General features: G+C 48.6%; 2 protein-coding genes across 3 annotated transcripts in view; one reads left to right on the top strand and one right to left on the bottom strand.

The window, feature by feature from the left end:
• Nucleotides 1–2,536, top strand: part of TMCO4 (transmembrane and coiled-coil domains 4) — a 164,589-nt gene extending 162,053 nt beyond the window's left edge. For both annotated transcript variants that reach the window (XM_073655561.1, XM_073655560.1), the window contains exon 15: nucleotides 353–2,536. In XM_073655561.1, coding sequence (XP_073511662.1) covers nucleotides 353–411 — 59 coding nt within the window. In that variant the 3' untranslated portion in view covers nucleotides 412–2,536. The remainder of the gene's footprint in view (nucleotides 1–352) is intronic.
• HTR6 (5-hydroxytryptamine receptor 6) lies at nucleotides 1,747–14,922 on the bottom strand. The gene is given in 4 exon segments (XM_073655562.1): nucleotides 1,747–3,353; nucleotides 4,164–4,307; nucleotides 12,540–13,283; nucleotides 13,285–14,922. Coding segments are annotated over 4 exon segments (1,341 nt in total). The 5' UTR covers nucleotides 13,339–14,922; the 3' UTR covers nucleotides 1,747–2,954.
• Nucleotides 14,923–15,578: the final 656 nt, after the last annotated feature.

The raw sequence follows: 15,578 nt of genomic DNA on the forward strand, positions 1-15,578 counted from the left end.
CCCCTCCTACCCTTTTCAGTTGTGCAGCTCCATCCCCTCCAGCGCCTCCCTTACGATTCTCCTCCAGGACACATGACTGTAATATCCTGCCCCTGACTGTAATATCCTCCTCTTTTTTTGCCCCTGACTGTGATATCCTCCTCTTTTTTTGCCCCTGACTGTAATATCCTCCCCATAAGTTATTCACAGTAGGAGATGCTAGGACTATAACAAAGTAGTGAATGCTCAGCTATGGGAAGCAGTGATCAGGGCAGGTTTTAAAGGGATCCTGTCTTTTCCACATGAATATAAAAGTGCTTTTGGTGTATATATCTATCTAATATGTAACGGGACTGTCCCGATTATCCTGCAGGGTATCTCTTCATCCACCCACTTCCTGTAGAGACAAAGACCCGCCCCCACTTCCTGTAGATGAACAAAGACCGGCCCCCACTTCTTGAAAAGACAGACCTGCTTCCTGTAGAGGGACAGAGACCTGCCCCCTCTTCCTGTAGAGGGACAGAGACCGCCCTCATCTTCCTGTAGAGGGACGGAGACCCGCCGCCTGTAGAGGGATGGAGACCCGTCCCCTGTAGATGGACAGAGACCCGCCCCCGCTTCCTGTAGAGGGACGGAGACCCGCCCCCGCTTCCTGTAGAGGGACGGAGACCCGCCCACGCTTCCTGTAGAGGGACGGAGACCCGCCTCCGCTTCCTGTAGAGGGACGGAGACCCGCCCCCGCTTCCTGTAGAGGGACGGAGACCCGCCTCCGCTTCCTGTAGAGGGACGGAGACCCGCCCCCGCTTCCTGTAGAGGGACGGAGACCCGCCCCCCCACTTCCTGTAGAGCATCAAGGATCCGCCCCCGCTTCCTGTAGAGCATCAAGGACCCGCCCCCGCTTCCTGTAGAGCATCAAGGACCCGCCCCCGCTTCCTGTAGCGCATCAAGGACCCGCCCCCGCTTCCTGTAGAGCATCAAGGACTCGTCCCCGCTTCCTGTAGCGCATCAAGGACCTGCCCCCGCTTCCTGTAGAGCATCAAGGACCTGCTCCCGCTTCCTGTAGAGCATCAAGGACCCGCTCCCGCTTCCTGTAGAGCATCAAGGACCCGCCCCCGCTTCCTGTAGAGCATCAAGGACCCGCCCCCGCTTCCTGTAGAGCATCAAGGACCCGCCCCCGCTTCCTGTAGCGCATCAAGGACACGCCCCCGCTTCCTGTAGCGCATCAAGGACCCGCCCCCGCTTCCTGTAGAGCATCAAGGACCCGCCCCCGCTTCCTGTAGAGCATCAAGGACCCGCCCCCGCTTCCTGTAGCGCATCAAGGACCCGCCCCCGCTTCCTGTAGCGCATCAAGGACCCGCCCCCGCTTCCTGTAGAGCATCAAGGACTCGTCCTCGCTTCCTGTAGCGCATCAAGGACCTGCCCCCGCTTCCTGTAGAGCATCAAGGACCCGCTCCCGCTTCCTGTAGAGCATCAAGGACCCGCTCCCGCTTCCTGTAGAGCATCAAGGACCCGCCCCCGCTTCCTATAGCGCATCAAGGACCCGCCCCCGCTTCCTGTAGCGCATCAAGGACCCGCCCCCGCTTCCTGTAGCGCATCAAGGACCCGCCCCCGCTTCCTGTAGCGCATCAAGGACCCGCCCCCGCTTCCTGTAGCGCATCAAGGACCCGCCCCCGCTTCATGTAGCGCATCAAGGACCCGCCCCCGCTTCCTGTAGCGCATCAAGGACCCGCCCCCGCTTCCTGTAGCGCATCAAGGACCTGCCCCCGCTTCCTGTAATCTGTCTTGGGGTCTCTGCGGCTGCAGATGGATTACATGAGGCAACTGACACTGGTCGGTAAGTTGGGGCCGCAGTGTGGAGAATTTTCGGGAATAAAACAAAATAATCTCTAAATGTTAATATTGAAATAATTCCATCACATGATCCAATGAGATAAAAGCTGATGGTGGATCCACTCTAACCCTATGCATGTGCTGCGCTGCCATTCACTGACTGCAAGCAGAGATCTTGTGCAGGATGTCATGACTCACCTTCATTTACATAAAGTGGACTAGCCCTTTAATTTCTGATTTGGGATTTTGCCGGGATTGACCCTTTAATGACTCACCCTCGGCATACCTGACATTTATCTAATGTCACCGAGCTTGTTCCGTCGTTGCCGGTGGCGAGGACGGCGCCTTCCCCTCCCCCACCAGCCGCGCTGCTCAAATATCACTGAATTTATTACATATAACCGGACGGAGGAGCAATAATTGTATAATGTCACCGCCGAAGCCCCAGGACGCAGTCACATGGTGCGGACGGGGACCCCGCTGCCGTTCAGGGGCCACAGAATATTGTGTCTCCACCTCCAGAGCTGCATTCACGATTCTGCTCCCTTCCTGTGATACGTCCAATGCATTGTGGGAGTTCAGATGGCAGTTACATAGGGCAAAGGTCATGTATCAGACAGGTGGGTGGAGCTAAATCATGATCTGTTCTCAAATGCAGCTCTGGATGTGATTGGAGGAAATGACAAAATAACATTAAAATCATTAATAAAAAAAAAATTCACTACCATGTGACACGCTGGATATTTTACTTGATTCACAGTAATTGGGAAGGTGCTTCCTCTGCATCAGCATTCTGCCAGCACTATGGGTGCAGGAACTTTCTTCTCCATCACTTCCCAGCATGCATGTATCGTATCAGCTTCCAAAATACACTTAACGATCAGGACAGGGAAATGAAAAGTATACTGCCCCCTATAGATAATAAACCAGTACATACGGAAAGAAGACCCCCTCCTCCCTAAAAAAAAAAAACAGCTTATAAATACATTGTACGTCCCTGAGTCGCCATCTTGCGTGATGGGTATCTCCTATGCAGGCGGCACTATTGCTGTGTCCATTGCGATTGGCACCTAAGTGTCAGTCTTCACTGCCGTTCAGGAATTCCAGATGTGAACCAGAGAGCTCTGGATGAGCATCGTGATGGCTCAGTCCATGGGTGTATTCAGCTGGTGGACCTGCATCTCCTGCTCCAAATCAAAGAGGTTGACTGAATCGGCGGCGGTGACGGGCAGCGGGTCGGTGCTGTGGTCTTTATAGTTCTGCAGAAGGTGCTCGTTGCCCAGCGTGGCAGAATATATGGAGTCGGTCTCCCCGCGCAGGGTCAGCACGTTCCGCAGCGACAGCCCCAGGCGCGGGGCACTGTTGGAGTTGCGCACGGAGAGCGAGATAACCCTGGAGCGCCGGCAGCAGGGCAGGTACTTCCCCATGGCGCGCTTGAAGTCTCTCATGAACAGGGGGTAGATGATGGGGTTCATGGTGCTGTTACAGTATCCGAGCCACGTGAGGACGTCAAACAAGCCCGGGGGGACGCAGTCACAGATGGCCTGCGGAGCACAGCGAGACACAAGGTGTAAGGTGCCAGCAGAATATCTCTTACTAAAGGGCATCTGTCTGCAGGGTCCGGACGTGTACAGAAAGATTTCCTAGAAATGCACTACTAATATCAGCATGGAGCGCCAAATATACGGCCAATGGGAGAGCTTGGAAATGGCTTTTTTTTATTAAGCCCCTCCCCTCTGTCAGTTAAGTAGCAGGGGGAGGAGTCAGCATTCTCTGCTCCATGTGAAAGCAACATGCAAATTGGCTCCCTCCCAGCAGGAAGCAGACTCGCCTCTAGCGCCACCACCTGGAGGTAGCTACAAACCTTGCACCTTGACTGAGGGTATTCGCCTTGCCAGACACCCCCTTTAGGCCGCTGAGCAGGGACGGGTGCCCCTTTATTGGCGGTGCTCCATGGGAAAGCACTAGAAGAGTCACCTAACCCCCCAGGAGGGAGCCGACTTGCTTCTTCGCACATGCCAAACCCTTCACCCGAAACAGCTGTCTGCAGATGGGTCTCTGGATGAGGTAGCTTCTTGTAAGTGAAACAATGCAATCTCCAATAGGTGGCGCTAGAGAGGTACTTTTCTTCCTTCTGGGAGATAGCTAATTTGCATGTTTTTTCCCCATGGAGCATTGCCAAACCCTGCGCTACCTATAGAGGGGTTTGAGGCTTATATCTCTACTTATGATAGGAGGGTCGGGCGTTGTCTTCCAGCAGGCTTCCTCCAATAGGTGGCACTAGTGAGACAGGTCTCAGAGCTACTTTGCCTCTTCATAAGTGGTTAACCCACCATTCTTGCTTCCCGTCTTACCTGAACCATGTTGGCAATAAAAAACGGAAGCCACGCCACGAAAAACATGCCCAGGAGGATGCCCAGCGTCAGACTTGCTTTGAGCGCCTTCTTACTGTGCTTCGTCACGAACCTCCTCCCCTCCGCGACCGGAACCGCCAGCACCTGGGACGAGACCGGAGGAAAAGGTAGATGTGAATATACGGACCCATAGCTCCGCTGTGACCCAGGGAGGCACAATCATCTCTTCCTCCATAAACAGCACCACTATTGTCCATGGGCTTGTCTGGTTTTGCAGTTTTCAGGGTTGAGCTGCAATTCCAGACATGAGTGGCGCCGTCTCTCAGAAAAAAAGGAAAGCAGTAGCATTGTGAGTGCAGCTCTGGAGGTGACTGGGGTGTAAGCCGTGCTGCGCAGTGTGAAGGCTGGGAGTGACCCGTAATAAGCTGTGATGTAATATAACGGGGCTCGAACATAAGCTCTGATTGTATATTCTGGTCATGCCCAATCCCCCTGGCACTGCGCCCGCCGCGCTCACATGTAACCTGCCAATCTTCCATCTGCTTGCGGATTACATGCACATCTGCAGCACCGATAATGTAGGTCAGGCTGCAGCGCAGGAGATCTGCAGCGTAGGAGATCTGCAGCGTAGGAGATCTGCAGCGTAGGAGATCTGCAGCGTAGGAGATCTGCAGCGTAGGAGATCTGCAGCGTAGGAGATCCGCAGCGTAGGAGATCTGCAGCGTAGGAGATCTGCAGTTAGGAGATCTGCAGCGCAGAAGATTCGCAGCGCAGGAGATCCACAATGCAGGAAATCTGCAGCGTAGGAGATCCACAGCGCAGAAGATCCACAGTTAGAAGATCCGCAGCGCAGGAGATCCGCGGCTCCGTTTTGTCTCACCTATGGCGGTTGTGCCTGTAATGTTCTGCCACCTTCGTTTCTATTTCTCACCATTTGCAAGGTCTCTGCTTGCTGTCAGTGAGTTGGAACGTTCCTCCACATCCATAGTCTGATCGGCTCGACGTTTCTCTCATCCAGTGCCAACAATCAGCTGCATAAATCTTTATCCTGTACCGATAGTTTGTTACAATGTATCAGTGCAGGTAAAATGTAGCAGACTGGAGTCCAAATTATGCAGCTGGATGCAATTGTAACAGATTCTACAGCAAAATTCGCATCGAATTCGGCAACAATCCACATCGCATGAAGAAGAGGCCGATGGTGAGCTGTCGAAGTGTCAGATGGGTTAAGTTCGGTGCTGATGACTGTGTTTTTATCTCGGGGGCATAGAAGCCGCTCTGCAGATTCTCGCTGCTCCCCTCCCCCCGGGCACACACTGAGTTGGCAGCAGTTACCCCGCAGCAGAGGGTAGAGGGGTGTGATGTTTTATGCATGCTCCGTGCGCTGGAGCCGAGCCTGGCAAGAGACTGTAGCCCACAGTTCTCATGTTGAGGACTGGAAACATATTACTATGGGTGTAGGGGGGGATGATGTGACTCATCACAGCGGCTGTTCTGCAGGCTAAACCGCGCCCGTGCTGCGCCAGCAGAGCCACTGACAACGGACGAAACAAGATATATTTCTGATCTGCGACTCTTACCCAGCACAATACATTATTTTATTTTATTTTTACACTACCACTACTGACCACAAGGTGTCACTGTTGGAACACTGTATCGCCACCTTATGGCCATAGCTGGTAATGCACTTGTTTTATCTCTACGTGTTTGGTTTGTGAATGGGGGGGGGGGGTTTAGGGACACCCCGCTCTCGTAATTGGTCCTGGTCCCAGCAGTTGGATCCTCAGCAATCATACATTGATCAATTGTCCTGTGGCTAGCTGATACATGTGTTTATTGGGAGGAAAAAAAAAACTTTTATTATTTCCTAGTTGATGAGGAAGTGTTATAAATGATTACATGCTGTAAAGTGTAATGATTCACCAACTTTAAAGAGACAGAACGGTTTTATTTCCATCGTGATTCCCGGAGTGTCAAAGCTACAACTCGGCAGGGATCAACTCTCCGTAACGATTCTAACACCATAAATCACTATGATTTCTGTATCGGCCCAGTAATTCTGGTGATCTAATCCTGAAAAGTAATCGACATAAAATATGTCCAGAGTCCTTATTTACAGACCGTACCACTTCTCCTGTTCTGTATACTGTGGTGTGAAAAAGTATTTGCCCCCTTCCTGATTTCTTATTCTTTTGCATGTTTGTCACTTAAATGTTTCAGATCACAAAACAAATGTAAATATTAGACAAAGATCACACAAGTAACCACAAAAATGCAGTTTATGAATGAAGGACTTTATTATTTAAGGAAAAAAGAAATCCAAACTTACAGGGTCCTGTGTGAAAAAGTGATTGCCCTTTCCCCTTAAAACATAAATTAACTGTGGTTTTTCATATCTTTGAGAAGCTGAGTTCAATTTCCCTCGCCACACACAGGCCTGATTACTGCCACACTTGTTCTCAATCAAAGAATCACTTAAATAGGACCTGCCTGACAAAGAGAAGTAGACCAAAAGATCTTCAAAATCTAGACATCATGCTGTGATCCAAAGAAATTCAAGAACAAATGAAAACCAAAGTAATTGAGATCTATCATTCTGGAAAAGGTTATAAAGCCATTCCTAAAGCTTTGGGACTCCAGTGAACCTCAGTGACAGCCATTATCCACAAATGGCGAAAACATGGAACAGTGGTGAACCTTCTTAGGAGTGGCCGGCCAGCCAAGATTACCCCAAGAGCGCAGCGACGACTCATCCAAGAGGTCACAAAAGACCCCACAACAATATCCAAAGATCTGCAGGCCTCACTTGCCTCAGTTAAGGTCAGTGTTCATGACTACACCATAAGAAAGAGACTGGGCAAAAAGGGCATCATGGCAGAGTTCCAAGATGAAAACCACTGCTGGGAAAAAAGAACATTAAGGCTCTTCTCAGTTTTGCCAGAAAACATCTTGATGATCGCCAAGGCTTTTGGAAGAATACTCTGTGGACTGAAGCTACAAAAGTTGAACTTTTTGGAAGGTGTATGTCCCATTACATCTGGCGTAGAAGTAACACAACATTTCAGAAAAGGATCATCATACCAACAGTAAAATATGTTGGTGGTAGTGTGATGGTCTGGGGCTGTTTTTCTGTTTCAGGACCTGGAAGACTTGCTGTGGTAAATGGAACCATGAATTCTGCTGTCTATCAAAAAATCCTGAAGGAGAATGTCCGGCCATCTGTTCATGACCTCAAGCTGAAGTGCACTTGGGTTATGCAGCAGGACAATGATCCAAAACACACCAGCAAGTCCACCTCTGAATGGCTTAAGAAAAGCACAATTAAGACTTTGGAGTGGCCAAGTCAAAGTCCTGACCTTAATCCAATTGAATGCTGTGATCGGACCTTAAAAAGGCGGTTCATGCTCGGAAACCTCCAATGTGGCTGAAGTACAACAATTCTGCAACGATGAACGGTCAAAATTCCTCCAGAGAGTTGTAAAGACTCATTGCCAGTTATCGCAAACGCTTGATTGCAGTTGTTGCTGCTAAGGACGAAACCAGTTATTAGGTTTAGGGGACAATCACTATCACACAGGACCCTGTAGGTTTGGATTTCTTTCTTTATTTTCCCTTAATAATAACGACCTTCATTTATAAACTGCATTTTGTGATTACTTGTGTTATCTCTTTCTAATATTTACATTTGTCTTGTGATCTGAAACATAAGAAATCAGGATGGGGGCAAACACTTTTTCACACCACTGTACATACACTGCACAGCACCACTACTCTTGCCCTGTATATATACACTGCACAGTACCACTCCTCCTGTCCTGTATATATACACTGCACAGTGCCACTCCTCCTGTCCTGTATATATACACTGCACAGTACCACTCCTCCTGTCCTGTATATACACTGCACAGTACCACTCCTCCTGTCCTGTATATATACACTGCACAGTGCCACTCCTCCTGTCCTGTATATATACACTGCACAGTGCCACTCCTCCTGTCCTGTATATATACACTGCACAGTGCCACTCCTCCTGTCCTGTATATATACACTGCACAGTACCACTCCTCCTGTCCTGTATATATAGACTGCACAGTACCACTCCTCCTGTCCTGTATATACACTGCACAGTACCACTCCTCCTGTCCTGTATATATACACTGCATAGTGCCACTCCTCCTGTCCTGTATATATACACTGCACAGTACCACTCCTCCTGTCCTGTATATATACACTGCACAGTACCACTCCTCCTGTCCTGTATATATAGACTGCACAGTACCACTCCTCCTGTCCTGTATATACACTGCACAGTACCACTCCTCCTGTCCTGTATATATACACTGCACAGTACCACTCCTCCTGTCTTGTATATATACACTGCACAGTACCACTTCTCCTGTCCTGTATATATACACTGCACAGTACCACTCCTCCTGTCCTGTATATATACACTGCACAGTACCACTCCTCCTGTCCTGTATATATACACTGCACAGTGCCACTCCTCCTGTCCTGTATATATACACTGCACAGTGCCACTCCTCCTGTCCTGTATATATACACTGCACAGTGCCACTCCTCCTGTCCTGTATATATACACTGCACAGTACCACTCCTCCTGTCCTGTATATATAGACTGCACAGTACCACTCCTCCTGTCCTGTATATACACTGCACAGTACCACTCCTCCTGTCCTGTATATATACACTGCACAGTACCACTCCTCCTGTCCTGTATATATACACTGCACAGTACCACTTCTCCTGTCCTGTATATATACACTGCACAGTACCACTCCTCCTGTCCTGTATATATACACTGCACAGTACCACTTCTCCTGTCCTGTATATATACACTGCACAGTACCACTCCTCCTGTCCTGTATATATACACTGCACAGTATCTCTCCTCCTGTCCTGTATATATACACTGCACAGTACCACTCCTCCTGTCCGGTATATATACACTGCACAGTACCACTCCTCCTGTCCTGTATATATACATTACACAGTACCACTGCTCCTGTCCTGTATACTGTATATACACTGCACAGTACCACTCCTCCTGTCCTGTATATATACACTACACAGTACCACTCCTCCTGTCCTGTATATATACACTGCACAGTACCACTCCTCCTGTCCGGTATATATACACTGCACAGTACCACTTCTCCTGTCCTGTATATATACACTGCACAGTACCACTCCTCCTGTCCTGTATATATACACTGCCCAGTACCACTCCTCCTGTCCTGTATATATACACTGCACAGTACCACTCCTCCTGTCCTGTATATATATACACTGCACAGTACCACTCCTCCTGTCCTGTATATATACACTGCACAGGACCACTCCTCCTGTATATATACACTGCACAGTACCACTCCTCCTGTCCGGTATATATACACTGCACAGTACCACTCCTCCTGTCCTGTATATATACACTGCACAGTACCACTCCTCCTGTCCTGTATATATACACTGCACAGTACCACTCCTCCTGTATATATACACTGCACAGTACCACTCCTCCTGTCCTGTATATATATACTGCACAGTACCACTCCTCCTGTCCTGTATATATACACTGAACAGTACCACTCCTCCTGTATATATACACTGCACAGTACCACTTCTCCTGTCCTGTATATATACACTGCACAGTACCACTCCTCCTGTCCTGTATATATACACTGCACAGTACCACTTCTCCTGTCCTGTATATATACACTGCACAGTACCACTCCTCCTGTCCTGTATATATACACTGCACAGTAACCACTCCTCCTGTCCTGTATATATACACTGCACAGTACCACTCCTCCTGTCCTGTATATATACACTGCACAGTACCACTCCTCCTGTCCTGTATATATATACTGCACAGTACCACTCCTCCTGTATATATACACTGCACAGTACCACTCCTCCTGTCCTGTATACTGTATATACACTGCACAGTACCACTCCTCCTGTATATATACATTACACAGTACCACTGCTCCTGTCCTGTATACTGTATATACACTGCACAGTACCACTCCTCCTGTCCGGTATATATACACTGCACAGTACCACTCCTCCTGTCCTGTATATATACACTGCACAGTACCACTCCTCCTGTCCTGTATATATACACTGCACAGTACCACTCCTCCTGTCCGGTATATATACACTGCACAGTACCACTTCTCCTGTCCTGTATATATACACTGCACAGTACCACTCCTCCTGTCCTGTATATATACACTGCCCAGTACCACTCCTCCTGTCCTGTATATATACACTGCACAGTACCACTCCTCCTGTCCTGTATATATATACACTGCACAGTACCACTCCTCCTGTCCTGTATATATATACACTGCACAGTACCACTCCTCCTGTATATATACACTGCACAGTACCACTCCTCCTGTCCGGTATATATACACTGCACAGTACCACTCCTCCTGTCCTGTATATATACACTGCACAGTACCACTCCTCCTGTCCTGTATATATACACTGCACAGTACCCCTCCTCCTGTCCTGTATATATACACTGCACAGCACCACTCCTCCTGTCCTGTATATATACACTGCACAGTACCACTCCTCCTGTATATATACACTGCACAGTACCACTCCTCCTGTCCTGTATATATACACTGCACAGTACCACTCCTCCTGTCCTGTATATATACACTGAACAGTACCACTCCTCCTGTATATATACACTGCACAGTACCACTCCTCCTGTCCTGTATATATACACTGCACAGTACCACTTCTCCTGTCCTGTATATATACACTGCACAGTACCACTCCTCCTGTCCTGTATATATACACTGCACAGTACCACTTCTCCTGTCCTGTATATATACACTGCACAGTACCACTCCTCCTGTCCTGTATATATACACTGCACAGTACCACTCCTCCTGTCCGGTATATATACACTGCACAGTACCACTCCTCCTGTCCTGTATATATACACTGCACAGTACCACTCCTCCTGTCCTGTATATATACACTGCACAGTACCACTCCTCCTGTCCGGTATATATACACTGCACAGTACCACTTCTCCTGTCCTGTATATATACACTGCACAGTACCACTCCTCCTGTCCTGTATATATACACTGCCCAGTACCACTCCTCCTGTCCTGTATATATACACTGCCCAGTACCACTCCTCCTGTCCTGTATATATACACTGCACAGTACCACTCCTCCTGTCCTGTATATATATACACTGCACAGTACCACTCCTCCTGTCCTGTATATATATACACTGCACAGTACCACTCCTCCTGTCCTGTATATATACACTGCACAGTACCACTCCTCCTGTCCTGTATATATACACTGCACAGTACCACTCCTCCTGTCCTGTATATATACACTGCACAGTACCCCTCCTCCTGTCCTGTATATATACACTGCACAGCACCACTCCTCCTGTCCTGTATATATACACTGCACAGTACCACTCCTCCTGTATATATACACTGCACAGTACCACTCCTCCTGTCCTGTATATATACACTGCACAGTACCACTCCTCCTGTCCTGTATATATACACTGAACAGTACCACTCCTCCTGTATATATACACTGCACAGTACCACTCCTCCTGTCCTGTATATAGACTCTTTGATCTTAATGACATTGGCTGGATGTTTGGGGTTGTTATCCGGCTGCAAAATAAATTTTGAGCCAATCAGACGCTTTCCTGGTGGTATTTTTTTGCTTTCCCTGTACTTCTAAGCATTGAAGACCACGTCTGGCCAAACTTAACCGAACAGTACATGGTGTAGCTGGATCGCACTGCTTGCTGCCAGTTTTGAGCTGACGGCACTGCTTGACATCTTCATGAGGTGTCTCATCTGCTGTACTAAGTTTCTTGGTCGACCACTGTATCTACAGTCCTCAATGTTGCCTATTTCTTGGTGTCCTTAATGCTGAGAAATCAAGGCAGATACTTATCCATCATGTAACACCATCAGGAGGCGTCTGATTAGTTCCAGATTTATTCTGCAGCCGGGCAACAACCCCAAACATCTAGTCAATGTCATTAAGAACAAGGAGTCCTGGAGGTGATGATCCAGCCCCACAAAGCCCTGATGTCACATCATCCAGTCTGGGATCACATGAAGAGACAGAAGGATATGCACAAGCCTCATACAGAGAAGAGCTGAGATCAGTTCTCCAAGATGTTTGGCACAACCTCCTGCCGAGATCCTCCATAACCTGTGTACAAGTGACGAGAATAAGTGATGGAGGTGACGGGCGGTCACCAATTATTGATCTGGCTATTGATATGTATAGGTCATAGATTCACAGCTTTTGGGCCATTGCAGATTGGTGGTGGAGCGGTTCTTACCTGCACATGATTTTCAGATGCATTGGGAACATTCGTGGTCAAAGAAGCCACCTGAACCGCCTGCTTTCTGGCCGCCAGTAGGATCCTGCAGTAGGTGAAAGAGATGGCTGCTGACGGGAGAAAAAAAGTCAGACAGGAAGCGATCAAGGCGTACGGTAAGCTGACCAGCAGACGGCACTGCTTCTCCTCTGACATCGAGGTCAGGTTAGATGATTGTAACTCGAAGCCTGGCTCATGCCACCCCATCTCAATGGGCAAGAAAGAAGCCAAAGCAGCCAATGTCCATGTGGCCAAAATCAATCCCAGTGCCCTGCAGGATGTCATCCGGAGCTTGTACTTGAGCGGGGAGATGATGAGCAGGTAGCGGTCCAGACTGATAACGCACAGGTTGAGGATGGATGCGCTGCAGCACATGACATCGAAGGAATACCAGACACAGCAGAACTCGACATCCAAGATCCACCTCCCATACAGTTCATTCAGCATGGCCGGGGGCATCACCACCAAGCCCACCATGAGGTCTGACATGAAGAGAGACACTAGGAAGTAGTTGGAGGTATTTCGGAGGGATCTCTGGGTGAAGATGAGTAAGATAAGTAGTGAGTTGCCTAAAGTAGTGAGAAAAATGATCAAGCAAAGGAAGGCCGCCATCCAGACCCGACGTCCATTGGGAAACGCCCCCTCTGCCTCTTTGCCATACAGTCCATTCCAACGTTCATCCATTTGGTGAGCCATGAAGAATCGTTCTACTAAGAGGTAACCATTGCATGTGTCTCTTCTTTGCCAAGTGTGTCTCCATCGATCCTAGACCTTCTCCACCATCTTGACCATGGACCTGTCTTATATTTGCCACTATTCCCACTCTGCTCCCATTTTATCTTGCCCCTTCTTCACCATCCCAACCCTGGTCCTGCCTTACCTTCTCCACCACCCATGTATAGGTCCTGTCTTATCTTCTCCACCATCCTTGACCCGTTTTACTTCCTTATCTTCACCACCCAAATACTGTTTTTTTTAACATTTCACCTTCTCCACCATCCTTGTCCTGTGTTATCTTCTTACTTTCTCCACCATCCCGACACTGGACCCGTTTTATCTTATTTTCTCCATCACCCGGATGCTGGTCCACTTTTATTTTCTCTCCTATCTTAGTCCCGTCTTATCCTCTTAGCTTCTCCACCTTCCTGGTCCTATCCTACGTTCTCACCTTTTTCACCATCCAGATCTTGGTCCAGTCTGACCTTCTCACTTTCTCTACGATCTTGGTCCTGACTTATTTTTGCAGCTTTTCTACTGTTCTAGTCCTGTCTTACCCTTTCACCTTCTCCACTTTACAAGTCCTAGCCTATCTTCTCACCTTTACCATCCAGATCTAGAATCTAACCTTCTTCAATATTTTGATCATGTCTTTTCCTAGCACCTTTTCTCCAGTCCTAGTCCTGTCTTACCCTCTCCCCTTCTTCACCACCCTTATCTAGATTCCATACAATCACATGTATTCTGCTACCCTGGTTCTATCTTATCTTCTCACCTTCTTTACTATCCTGATTTTGGTCTGGTCTTACTCTTGTACCTTCTCTACTGTCCTGGTCTTGTCTTATCCTCTCGCCTTCCCCAATATCCCGATCTCTTATGGTTTTTTATCCAGATCTTATTCCCACATTATCTTCTCACTGTCCTGGTCCTGTCTTATCCTCTCACCTTCTTCACTGCCCCGGTCCCATCTTCTCACCTTTTCCACCCTCTTGGTCCCTTCTTATCTTCTTTGCCTTACCACCATCCAGATCTTGGTCCCGTCTTATCTTCTCACCATCCTCGATCCTTCCTATAGTCTCACCTTCTTGTCTTTGCTTTTCTTGTATAATTTTTCACTTTTTCTTCGCTGGTTAATCCTGAGTCTTTGTCCTCGTCGTCGTCCCACGTCTTCACCGTCTCTAATAATAATCTCCTCTCGTTCCTTCCCTGTAATTACTCTGTTTTCCTGCAGTTTATTGTGTCTTCCCCTGTCTCGCTGTCACTTCTCCTCTGTGAGACTCTCCTCGCCGTCTCCGTCATACCTCCCCCCTTTCGCTGGAGCAGCAGAACCGGCAGAGGCGATTTTAATCACATGTAGCAGCCGTCAGAAGGAAGCAAATGTGAGATGAGTACGAGAGAGCGGTGAGTGAGCAGCGACTGACAGGGAAGTGATGGGAACCCCGGCGGCGGGTCCTCCCCTCCGAGCCCCGTCCTCTCTCACCAGCAGATATCTCAGCATCTCCTGGAATGATTGACTTCTCCACCTCATCCAAACACATCACTCCGTGCCCATCAGATGCCAACACCGTGAATGAGACAGCGGCAGTGAGCGGGCGGGAGGACAGGGTGCCTCCAATATTCCTGCACAAGTCACAGCTCTGCAGGAGTTAATACATGAGATAGAATAATGCTCTCCCTCCCACCCTATGTAATAGACACCACAGCTGCTGCAGAACCTCATAATACACCTCAGCGGCTGCAGAACCTCATAATACACACATCAGCTACTGCAGAACCTCATAATACACACCTCAGCTACTGCAGAACCTCATAATACACACCTCAGCTACTGCAGAACCTCATAATACACACCTCGGCTACTGCAGAGCCTCATAATACACACATCAGCTACTGCAGAGCCTCATAATACACACCTCAGCTGCTGCAGAACCCCATAATACACCTCAGCTGCTGCAGAATCTCATAATACACCTCAGCTGCTGCAGAACCCCATAATACACCTCAGCTGCTGCAGAATCTCATACTACACCTCAGCTGCTGCAGAACATCATACTACACCTCAGCTGCTGCAGAACCTCATACTACACGTCAGCTGCTGCAGAACCCCATAATACACCTCAGCTGCTGCAGAATCTCATACACCTCAGCTGCTGCAGAACCTCATAATACACCTCAGCTGCTGCAGAACCTCATAATACACCTCAGCAGCTGCAGAACCTCATCATACACCTCAGCAGCTGCAGAACCTCATAATATACCTCAGCAGCTGCAGAACCTCATAAT

This window comes from Phyllobates terribilis, unplaced genomic scaffold (genome assembly GCF_046119375.1).
Source record: "Phyllobates terribilis strain yellow unplaced genomic scaffold, ASM4611937v1 Scaffold_12__6_contigs__length_324123572, whole genome shotgun sequence".
Classification (NCBI taxonomy): Eukaryota; Metazoa; Chordata; class Amphibia; order Anura; family Dendrobatidae; genus Phyllobates; species Phyllobates terribilis.